Here is a 12,473-nt window from a genome sequence, read left to right on the forward strand (position 1 = left end):
CCGTATGTCACTGCTGATTACCATTGACTTTCTCGTATTATAATTTTTATAGTATTTGTTCCTATCACGGTCTTCGAAGATCTAAGACCGTGATTCCTATAATTATATGTCACGGACCAAAATCCAAGATCTCTAGAAGATACTACCTTAAATCATGAATCGTGATCTATAGTTCTAAGATATAAATAAATAAATCTATACTCTATCACAGAATAGAATAATGACAAATGACTCTATCTTAAATCTTTAAATTTCACAAAACATGTTTCTTTCACTATATAGTCATTATTTTAGTATTTTTGAATTTTTGATATATGATAACAAAAGTTGATAAGAATTCAGAAGCTGCCGCACTGCCACTGCCCGTTGTGGTTCACTGTGGCTATCATGCTTGTAGCTTATAACATTCTAGTTTCCTGCAAGTGTTCATTTGAGATTTCGTTTTAAGTTTTAAATTTAAAAGCTGAAATCAAAAAAGAAAATTGTTTCTATTATGACTAATAATCCAGTTATTGATTTATTTGACGATCCAGATAAAAAGTTTGTTAAAATATGTGCACCAATGGTCCGTTATAGCAGGTAAGTGTACAATATAGAAATTTGTTATAAACATTGTGTTATAACTTGCAAGCTTAAAATAGTTTAATGTAAATGCATTTTTAACATTAATATCATATAAAAAATGATTTAATATTTTATTATTTTTTTAGACTGCAATTCCGAAAATTGATTCGTATGTATGAATGTGATTTATGTTTCACACCAATGATAATGGCCGATTGTTATGTCAAGTCAGCTAAGGCTAGAGCACATGAATTCCAAACTGATACAGGTTTGTTTAAAATGTTTGTCAAGTTCAAATTAAATTCTTATTTAAAAAAATATTTATTTTTTTATATTTAGATGATAGACCTCTTATTGTACAATTTGGTGCCAATAATTCATCTGATTTTGTAAATGCTTCCAATTTGATCATTCCGTAAGTCCTACATATATTTTGTTCTTTAAGTTAATTTAAATATTTTTATTTTATTTAGATATTGTGATGGAGTTGATCTTAATTGTGGCTGTCCACAAAGATGGGCTCTAAATGAAGGATACGGAGCACAGTTACTGAAAAATCCAGAAATTATCAAAGACTGTGTTCGTCAATTACGCAATCACTTGCCCACTAACAAGACTATATCAGTTAAATTAAGATTACTCGATGATCATAGGCAGGTATTAAAACAAATAACTCGATATAATAGGTAGTATTGTATAATATATATTTAAAATATTCGCTGCGGTTATACACCTAGTCAGGATTATAATAGGTATCCGAATCACGGTCGGGCTGATAATGTATACCCGACCATATTGTTATCAAATGTACATGCGTGTAGACTTATAAACTATGGGATTAATATTATGTAGTAGGTACCTATATTAGGTATATTGAGTTGTAGCATTTGTTATGGTTACTAAATGCACGGTGACATGTATTTAATTAAATTATTTTGAATTTCTATACAGTCATGATTTATTCTTAGTGGGCAAAGATTGCAACTCTTGGTTTGTTAGTCAATGAACTTTGCCCGGATTCAATAGAGAAATAACCTGCAAAAAATTGGCATTTCGTCAGATGAACAGGAACACAGGATATGAGTAAAAAATTAATTGAACAATTTTGTACTGCAAAACAGAAAGCGAATACCTACCACAATATATATACCATTTTTTTTAAAAAAGTTCCACATCAGGTGAAAAATTGGATCTTTTCTACTTTACGAAATAGCCCTTTTTTTGGGCTTTTTTTTAGTAGAAATATATTGAAAAATTATTTTATAAAAAATAGGCTTGGAACTCGGGAGGAATGGGTTACTGGTTTGACATCAAATAGTCGTAACTTTTTGAATTCTACTAATAACAAGCTGAAAAGTTTCAATTAAAAATACCAATACCTTCCTATTCAAAACCTTTCGCAATTCTTCAAAAACCTATTTGTTGTTATTAAGTGTGTTGGTTCAGAGAGGGATAGTAAGACAATTAGCATAATACAAAAATAGCCAGTAAAACAATTTGAAAACACTGATTAATATAGGTATTCCATGCTTATGATGCCATACGCTTTTAATTATTTGAAAAGTAGTTTGTCAATATTTTCATGTGGTTAGTAATATTGTAGCCTGCGAATTTTTATTCCGGTTACCATTAATCCCATAGTTTATAGTTTATAAGTCCACACGCATTTGATAACAATTTGTTTAACACATGTGTATGCATTACAATATTCGGTTTATTAACAACCTAAGACATTTACTACCCCGTGGAAGGCCATTTTAAATAACACTTGAAAGTATTTGAAACAGACTGTTCTTCATGCTAAAAAGACCTATTTTCATTCCAACCTAGGTACTGTTTAATGTTGAATCTAATTACTCTATATGAATTTTTTAATCAAGTTAAAATTCCTCTTCTTTTCCTTATAAATATCCTAATAACAATTTTCAAACAAAATTTTCCTTAAAAATTGTATACATGTTTGTAAATATAACAATTAATTATACATTTTCAAATAGACAAATAGAAAAAGTTGTTCATACCATCTAAAGTAAACATATTAAAACATTCAAATCTGTTTTTACTATCAAAATACATAAAACATTTGGTTTAATACCTTAGGCTTGAAAATGTATTACGAGTTTCATTTTAAGATTCTCTCTTACTCATTTTAATAAATTATGAGTGCTCACATACAGTTGGCAGTTATCTGATATCCCAAAAAACCAACACGTGGAAATTTATCTAGATTCATATTTCATGCATTACATATCTAAATCTATTTTTTTCAGAAAGAGTGTAGATCTTTGTCAACAAATTGAAGCTACTGGTGTGTCTTTTATTACAGTTCATGGACGAACAGCTCTTCAAAAGAATGAACCTATTGATCAAGAATGTTTGAAACTTATTAACGAATCTGTTAGTGTTCCAGTAATATTAAATGGTGATATCAAAAATTTATCGGATGCTATCACAATGCAAGAATATACTGGTTGCAGAGGTAATAAAATAATTGCAATAATGTTGCTTATTTCCTACTATGTAAATTTAATATGTATTTATTTGTATGTTTTAGGAATGATGAGTGCAAGAGGCATTTTACACAACCCTGGTTTGTTTGCTGGCTATCAAACTACACCACTCTCGGCTGTTCAAGATTGGTTAAATATCAAACATACTAATTTCTTGTGGTTTCATCATCATTTAGTATTTATGTGTGAACGTCTGCTTCCTAAAACTGCAAGAAAAACTTTCAATCAATTACGTACAGCATCAGATGTAGTATCATTTTTAGAAGATCAATTACATATATCAAATGTACTTCCCAGTAATAGGATATTAGGGAAGGAACTTGGTGGAACTAGTGGTGCATATTATGAAAATATAGCTGTCGAAGACACAGTTTCTTTTCAGCCTGAAGATATTGTGGACAGCATAATCAATTTATTTGATTGAATAAATAATATTAATTTTATACATATTATTTAACAATTATTATTAAATTAAGCAAAATATATATTTTGTATTGTATGTTTAAAATTAAAAATAAAATTTTTATTTTATAATGTTATAACTTTTTATAATAATCTAATAGGTTTCCTAAAAAAGTATAAAATATTTTTTGGTTACAAGTGAAAACTGAAAATTAAAAGCATGGAATTGTATTGCTGTTTAAGAAGTAACCAACGTAAAAATTCTAAAAAAAAAAAGTGTGTAATTTTACTCAATTAATATTAGTGCTATTATTGAAAAAACTAAATCTGATTTACTAATAAATATATAAAATATTAATTTAATTTCACATATGATACCCGATACATAGCTTTGGAGTATTGTGACTAAGGTAGTTCTTATTTATAGGGACATTCTTTTTTTTTCAATTATTAAATATTAATGATCGATACCTCCAAAATGGTTTCAATACATGTAAAAAAAATTTATGCAAAATTTAAGCACAATGCATTAAGATTAAGCTGCAATTCAAGGCCCCTAAACTTAGTAGTTACTAAGTATTTTTAATTGCTTTTACCCGATACTCGATACATTTGAATAAAATTAGTTACAGGTTTTTAAAATTTGTTTTTTGCTTTTTTTTTATCAAATATTATTTATTTTTAATTACCGTTTTGAGCAATAACACTGCTTCGATTTTCTTAACCAGTTTCTTGTTTGATGGGAAAGTGAATCTTTTTGGTGCATTCGAGAGTTCAATATTTAAAATTCTCAATAGTTTTCAAAAGCACAGGAAATTTCTATAAATGCCAATAAAATGTTATTTGTTGGGTCAAAAACTCTAAAAGCGTGAAAATACAAAGCTCCTGATATAATGTTAGAATAACAGTTGAAAAATATTAAAAATATATAGGAACAATTATTTTTAATAAGCATTTAAAGTACGAATTTTGGCAAAATGTATCATAATATTGAAAACTAGCTGATCCCGCGCACTTGATTGCGATTGTTCAACTCTTTTTGGGTGTAACTCGTTGCAGTAAGTGAAACTCAGACATCCTGGTAGACTATCCGACTATGTCGGATCGCGGATAATGTGCGACAGCATATCGAATGGAAAATCCTCCTGCGATGGATAAACGGATTACACACACGCGCAACCCGATCACCGCCTATAAGTGTAACTTAGCAGCCACCTTTTTGGCAATGTGTGAAAATTTGATTTGATGCATGCTTGTACCTGATCTGCCCGATAACCAATGGCCATTGGTTGCAATCATAGACATACAAAACTTAAAATGTCTATGGTTGCAATAAAAATAATAAATACTAATTATTTTTTCTATGAACAATAACAACCATTTATAAACAAAGATTTTCCACATAAATCTCAAAATTCCCGTTTGAGCACCTCCTCGGGTTGGACTTGCCGGGTAAAATTTTGAATCTAAACCATCCAGGAAACCACTCAAACACTCACAACAAATTTCATCAAAATCGGCCCAGCTATTCTCAATATTGATTAGATAGTAGACAGGTACTATACATATTTCACACCATTTCTATAAATATATAGATAGATTATAATATTCAAAAATTAGATAATATAATACACATAAATTCAAACGCTACTTAATAAATTGCATTATTTCCACTTATACATACCATGGATTTTGAACCAAATTAATTACTTAGAATATCTACCTTCAATATGTTGTATCTACCTATACATTAAGTAAACAAAATACGAATATATATTTTTTGTTTTTTTTAGACTTAACGCTAAACAGTTAACAGTAATTATATATTAATGACTATGATGTATTTTTAAAACTAAGACATTTGAGTAGGTAATAAAAAAAATTTAAATATACAAGCGTATAATATATTGTAGTGGTTAACTTCTTAGTTATTATGATGTCTAATGATAAGTTTAAGAATATAATTTAATTTTTAATAAAATAATCCCGATACTATAATAGTTTAGAGATTACCTATATTAAGAACGAATTGTACGATATTGTACGAATTGTTTTCCGATATTTTATCATAATTAACAATATTGATTTAGTTCGTGATAGGGTTATTACGACCAGTGCTCGAATTGGGAAAAATTAAGTAGAGGAGCTCAATCCAACGAAATTAATTATTTAATTTCATTAACCTCAGGAAATATTATATAGGTACCTCATACCTAATCAATAAAAAGTATTAAAAAATATATACCCATAGAAAAGTTTTATAATAATAAAGACATTTAACAAACGCAGACACGTAGTACCTAATAATAACAACAAAAGCAAACAATTCGTGAATGTTCTAGAATTTACACCACCGGGTGGCGGCCACGGTAAATGCTAAAATGTGTTCCCTAGTAGAGTAGGTGTAGTTAGGGTGAAATCCCCATGAACAATATTTTTAATGAACAAAATTACCTACAAAATCGTAATTCTTTGTTTAAATATAGAATATCGTCCAAATTTCAACTTACAATATCTATGAAAAAAAATCAAGTTTATATATTTTTCAGATTTTTTGTCGAAAATGTCATCAGTGGGAGGTTTATTTAAACTAAATTATTTAAATCTTGTTTGATTTGTTTCCCTCTTATCGCACATATACCTACTCATTATGTTTTAGATATAGATTGTATATTTTTTTCTAAAAATAAATAAAAATAAAAAAAAGGCGGGTAAGTCGTGGATGTCGCTCTGCTGTACAGTAGGTTACAAGTGGGTTACTGTAATGGATGGAATTAAATTTGAATCCAATGATATTATATCATTGTATACGAAAAACGATTCTGAACGGAGATGATTTGTCAGTCTAGGATATATTATTTTTAAATATTGTAATATATTCTATTTTGAAACAAGTATTTTATTTTTCAATTGGGATCAATTTTTTTTATAATTATTCTAAGCTCAACTTGTGGACAACCTAGTATTAAATTTTCAATTCTTAGCTTTTAATAAAAAATAGTTTATACATTTTTAACTACAGAACAATTAGCAAATATTCATGATTTTGACGATTTTCGTCAATATTAGCACTTATAAACGCTTATAAAAAAAAATTGTGCCTATGTATTTTTATAATTTTTGAATGGGAGTTAGAACAACATATGTGGACCCTTCTATTAAATTTTCAAGTATTTTGTCCCAGCTAATTTTTTTTTATCAACATTTATAAAAAAAAAATCAAAAAAAATCGATTATTTCAATTGCCTATAAATAGATTAAAAATTAGTGAAATATTTTGAAAATAAAACTATATAAAGAAAATGTCAATTTAAACAACTGGTAAAATTTTCAAGTGTCTAAGACTCATACTTTTTGAATAATAACAAATATCAAAAATCGTTTGAGGCTAAACCGTTATTTAATGCGGTTTTGTAAAAATTTAAATTTCAAACACTCCTAAAAATTTTTTGTCTTAGTCCGGTTGAGTTTTTTTTACAGATATTTAAAGAAAAACTTATGGAGAACCTTGTACCAAATTTTAAAAGCTTAGTTATAAAAGAAAAAAATTTTACGATTTTTCAACCACAAAATTACTTGCAAATTTTCGCAATTTTGACATATTTCGTATAAATTTAAACTTTAAGCACTTATAAAAAAAAATTGTGACTAACGATTTTGGATTTTTTTTTATCACTGTGAGAACAACTTATAAGAAACCTTGAATTAAATTTTCAAAGTTTTCTATCCAACCAAAAATTTTTTATCGTTATTTTAAAAAAAAATACTTAGAAAAATTGAAAATTTCATTTGTCTATAAATAGCTCAAAAAAAGTCGAAACACTTTGAAAATTTAACCCTGTATAGACAACGCTAATATAAACATCTGTTGCAAATTTCAAGTGCTTACAATAATTATTTTTTGAGTTACAGTAAAATTAAGTTTTCGTTTTTGTCAAAAATTGGTTTTGCGTAAAAATTCGCGTTTTTCCGTTATTTTTTTATGGTTTTTCCTGCCGCTTTTGAAAAGTATTGGGAAATTTTCACTTTTGACCCCCCAAAGTACCAACTAGATTCACTTTCCTTTCAGAAAAGGTACAACTTTTGAAAATCGAAGCATTTTTACTGCTCCAAAAGTTGTCGTCAGACACAAAAAAAAAAAAAAAAAAACACACATCATTGTAAAATCAATACATTCATCACTTCGTTCAGAATCTAAAATATATTTGAGGACAGGAATGAACTACATACTTATGAGGAACCTTATAGTATTTTCCAGCATTAGCTATGAAAACTGAACACTTTATCCATTTTAACTACAATATAATTTTCGAATTTTCGTAATTTTTACTAATTTTGTCAAAATTTGAAATTCATAAAGCTGATCAAAAAAAATAGTAAATTTCATATGCTCTTAAAAATGTGTGTAACTGTTACATAACTTTTTTTTAAATCCAGAAATAGAAACTTACAAAAAACATTGTATTCAATTCTCAAATCTTAGGATAAATTTCAAATTTTGTCGAAAATCAAAATTTCAATTTTAAACGTTAATAAAATAATATTATGTTAATTCGTGATTTTTTATATAGTTTATTTTATGTTCAACTCAAAAGTCATCTTGTAATAACTAATAAGTATTCAAGGTTTTTGACAAAGCAAAAAGAATGTTGTCGACATTTGAAGGAATAAAAGGTTCAATATTTTTAAAACTGTAATATATAATATATAAAAAGCTAATATAAATAAATTGGTAAAAATTGTATTTATTATTGAGTTACTCCAAAAAACAAAATCAATATTTTCTTTGTTTTTCCTACTCAAAAGTAACTAACTACTTTATAAAGTCACAACTATATATGCATATGAACGAATCATTTTTTTTCCTATTCGGTATTCCGATATCCTGTATATATATACACAAAAAACATACATCGCTCTACTCAGAATCTAAAATGATTTAGGTACAGACAACAAACTTCAAAATTTGAGTAGTTTTACCCTTTCTTTATAATATATATATCTATATTGTGTATAAATTATAAGTTATTTTACTTTCAAGATTTCAAGTCTCAAATTTAATACTAGCCCAAATCCCAAATTAAAGTTAAAAAATTATTCAAGAAATAAATTTCTACTTTAATTTCCTACACTAATATATAATTATTTATTATGTATACCTACCATAATTAATTTTAATTCATATATTTAAAATTGAAAAAATAGGTCAATAATACAGTCGGATGGAAATATTAGTATAGGTATCTCTAAAATACATTATTCGTCAATAAGAAAGTTATGGAATTATTGAACAATTTCGTTTGACATTTAATCAATAAAAACAAGTATAGATAGGTTTGATACGTAAACAAACGCGGTAAAAACGACGAGAAAGGCGTGGAAAATTCGCGAATGGTCTACAACATGGCCGTATATATAATAATAATATAGGTATAGTTACGGTATGTAGAGCAGTGATGAAAACAGAGTGCCACAGGTAGCAGTGATGTAGCTTGTCCGTAGCGGCGGTCATAGCAGCGCGCCTTCACGAAACGTATCGAACCTTCTCGAACGTTCGGTCCGGCTATATAACCGCAAACGGCGCGCTCCCCGGCATCAGTTCGAATTCGTGAGCGACAACTTTGTGGTTCGTGTTTTGACGAGACGACTTTACATTGTTATTGCGACTCTCGGTGTTAAAAACATTTTATTTTACTGTGCGCGTTTTAAAGTCAACGAGTGATTTAATATAATCGTAGCTGCTATCGAATCGCGGTACTATACGTATATTATACTATTATACACACTAAAACAAGTTTGTGTTTTGTTTCGCATTTGTAACTGTTGTGCGTCGTGACTGTGGTTGACGAGATGGCCGGACGGACGGCGATTGGTATCGATCTGGGCACCACGTACTCTTGTGTGGGTATCTGGCAACACGGAAAAGTGGAAATCATCGCCAACGACCAAGGTAACAGGACCACCCCGAGTTATGTGGCGTTTACTGACACTGAACGTCTGATTGGCGACGCGGCCAAGAACCAGGTGGCGATGAACCCCGTCAACACGGTGTTCGACGCGAAACGTCTGATCGGCCGTCGTTTCGACGACGACAAGACGCAGGCGGACATCAAGCACTGGCCGTTCAAGGTGATCAACGATGGCGGGAAGCCCAAGATCCAAGTGGAGTTCAAGGGCGAACGGAAGGTGTTCGCGCCGGAGGAAATCAGTTCAATGGTGTTGGCCAAGATGAAGGAAACCGCGGAAGCGTACTTGGGCCGTAACGTGACGGACGCCGTCATCACGGTGCCAGCGTACTTCAACGACTCCCAGAGACAGGCGACTAAAGACGCGGGCGCCATAGCCGGGCTGAACGTGATGCGAATAATCAACGAACCGACGGCCGCGGCACTGGCATACGGTCTGGACAAGAACCTGAAGGGTGAGCGGAACGTGTTGATATTTGACCTGGGTGGTGGCACGTTCGACGTGTCGATACTGCAGATCGACGAGGGATCGATATTCGAAGTCAAGTCCACGGCGGGTGACACGCACTTGGGTGGCGAGGACTTCGACAACCGGCTGGTGTCTCATCTGGCCGACGAGTTCAAGCGGAAGACCAAGAAGGACGTGCGCGCCAATCCGAGGGCGTTGCGACGCCTGAGGACGGCCGTCGAACGGGCCAAGAGGACGTTGTCGTCCAGCTCAGAGGCCACAGTGGAGATCGACGCGCTGGTCGATGGCATCGATTTTTACACACGGGTGTCTCGGGCCCGTTTCGAGGAGCTGTGCGCCGACCTATTCCGGTCGACGCTGCAGCCGGTGGAGAAGGCGTTGGCGGACGCCAAGTTGGACAAAGGTGACATACAGGACGTGGTGCTCGTGGGTGGTTCGACAAGGATCCCGAAGATCCAGAGTCTCCTGCAAAACTTCTTCTGCGGCAAGCCGCTCAACCTGTCCATCAACCCCGACGAGGCGGTAGCGTACGGCGCGGCGGTGCAGGCGGCCATCCTCAGCGGAGACACGAGTTCTGCGATCCAAGACGTGTTGCTCGTGGACGTCACCCCCCTGTCACTCGGCATCGAGACCGCGGGTGGCGTGATGACCAAAATCATCGAGCGCAACTCGACCATTCCGTGCAAACAAACGCAAACATTCACCACGTACGCGGACAACCAACCGGCCGTCACCGTGCAGGTGTTCGAGGGTGAGAGGGCTATGACGAAGGACAACAATCTGCTGGGTACATTTGACCTGACCGGCATACCCCCGGCGCCCAGGGGAGTGCCCAAGATCGAAGTGACTTTCGACATGGACGCCAATGGCATTTTGAACGTTTCGGCCAAGGACAACAGCTCTGGGCGCTCCAAGAACATCGTCATCAAAAACGACAAGGGCCGTCTGTCCCAAGCCGAAATCGATCGCATGCTCAGTGAGGCCGAACGGTACAAAGAAGAGGACGAACGACAAAAAGTGAAGATCGCGGCCAAAAACCAGCTCGAGAGCTACGTGTTTGGTGTTAAACAGGCGTTGGACGAGGCTGGCGACAAGTTGACCGAATCTGAGAAGAACACCGGCAAAAAGGAATGCGAAGCGGTCATCCAGTGGTTGGATAGCAATCAGTTGGCGGAAAAGGAAGAGTATGAGTTCAAGCTAAAGGAAATCCAAAATAGCTGTTCGGCTCTCATGTTGAAGATACACGGCGCAGGACAACCCGGAGCAACTAACGCACCTCCCGGTGCTAACGGTTTCCCTGGAGCCCGTCCCCGAGGACCTACCGTCGAAGAAGTCGATTAATATTCTGTAACTATAAGTGATCTCATATTTGTAAATAACATTGTCAATGGTATATCCTATATTCTGTTTCCTACTATATTATAAAGTATTCACTATAGATTTAAGTTTAGATTTATCTGTCTATTGCACTTCATAATTTATTATTATTAGGTTTTCGGCAAAATAAATATTCATTCTTTATTATAGCTGTATACATTTTGCGTTTTTATTTTATCAGGTAAAAGTACTATTACTAATTTACACTGCAACCTGCACTGAAACTTTATGTAAGACATTAACAATAATTATTATTCAATTTTGGTTTAAAAATTGGTCGTAGCCCGTAAATATAATATGTTTAAATATCGGTACTTCTAATATTTTTATAATTATTATTATAAATTTTATTATATTTAATATAACTAATATTAAACGTTTGATCAAAGACAAAATATTGGGGAATATAATATATTATTTTTCATAGAAAAAATATTTGGAATATAAGACAACACTTTTAGTGTTGATCACATATTATCACGCTATAACACAACGTTACATAGTATGGTTCACTCTATGGTACACTATGGTGCACTCTCACTAGTACCACCGATGACCTAGTGATATATAGTAATAACTAATTTATTGATTTATCACTTGCAGGTAGTACTGTATTACCTTTAAGCCATTAACAATTAACAATTTATAATTACTTATAACTTATAAGTAATAAATAATATATTTCACTTTATACTTTATATTTTATATTTTACCTTAGATACTTAAAAAGGATCTGTCGACTTCGACTGATTGTATTTAATATAATATATTAAATAATAAATAATTGCAATTTGCAGCTCAATCTATAACATCAGTAAAAATCGAGGTAATAAATTTAAAATAAACACATTACACACTATTATTATAATTTAGATCATAGGCAACATGTTGGACAAGCAGTCCGTTTTATATTTTTTTTCAAATAAAAGTGGTTTTCTCTAGTCTAGACTCTACGACTAGTACTTAGGGGAACACGGGACAAAACCGACTGAAAAAATGAATATTTTCATAATAATTCAGATCTTAAAATAAACGTCATCTGTTTGCACAGTTGTATTAAGTAACTTCTTGTTTACAATATTAAATTACAATACAGGCATATCATTCATATTTATTTTTTAACAAGCCATCAACTATTTTTAACATTTTATCGGGTTTGGCCCCGATACTGGGGCAAAATCGATT

The 12,473-nt window shown here is 32.3% G+C and overlaps 2 protein-coding genes across 3 annotated transcripts; both read left to right on the forward strand.

The window, feature by feature from the left end:
- The first annotated feature begins 323 nt into the window (after nucleotides 1-323).
- On the forward strand, nucleotides 324-3,552 carry LOC100167730 (tRNA-dihydrouridine(20a/20b) synthase [NAD(P)+]-like). Of its 2 annotated transcripts, none has more exons than XM_016805224.2 (6): nucleotides 324-579; nucleotides 711-832; nucleotides 904-979; nucleotides 1,038-1,221; nucleotides 2,839-3,043; nucleotides 3,119-3,552. In XM_016805224.2, exons 1-6 carry the CDS (start codon nucleotides 494-496, stop codon nucleotides 3,496-3,498), a joined length of 1,053 nt encoding a protein of 350 aa, XP_016660713.1. In that variant the 5' UTR covers nucleotides 324-493; the 3' UTR covers nucleotides 3,499-3,552. The 2 variants fall into 2 exon arrangements, with proteins under 2 accessions (XP_016660713.1, XP_001951826.2); XM_001951791.5 differs by having other exon boundaries at nucleotides 329-579; nucleotides 1,038-1,217; nucleotides 2,835-3,043.
- Nucleotides 3,553-9,015: 5,463 nt separating this feature from the next.
- Nucleotides 9,016-11,445, forward strand: LOC100168413 (heat shock protein 68-like). The gene has a single exon (XM_001951880.5). It carries the CDS (start codon nucleotides 9,327-9,329, stop codon nucleotides 11,250-11,252), a length of 1,926 nt encoding a protein of 641 aa, XP_001951915.1. The 5' UTR covers nucleotides 9,016-9,326; the 3' UTR covers nucleotides 11,253-11,445.
- Nucleotides 11,446-12,473: the final 1,028 nt, after the last annotated feature.

The sequence above is a fragment of the Acyrthosiphon pisum genome, chromosome A1, assembly GCF_005508785.2.
Source record: "Acyrthosiphon pisum isolate AL4f chromosome A1, pea_aphid_22Mar2018_4r6ur, whole genome shotgun sequence".
In the NCBI taxonomy this organism is placed as follows: domain Eukaryota; kingdom Metazoa; phylum Arthropoda; class Insecta; order Hemiptera; family Aphididae; genus Acyrthosiphon; species Acyrthosiphon pisum.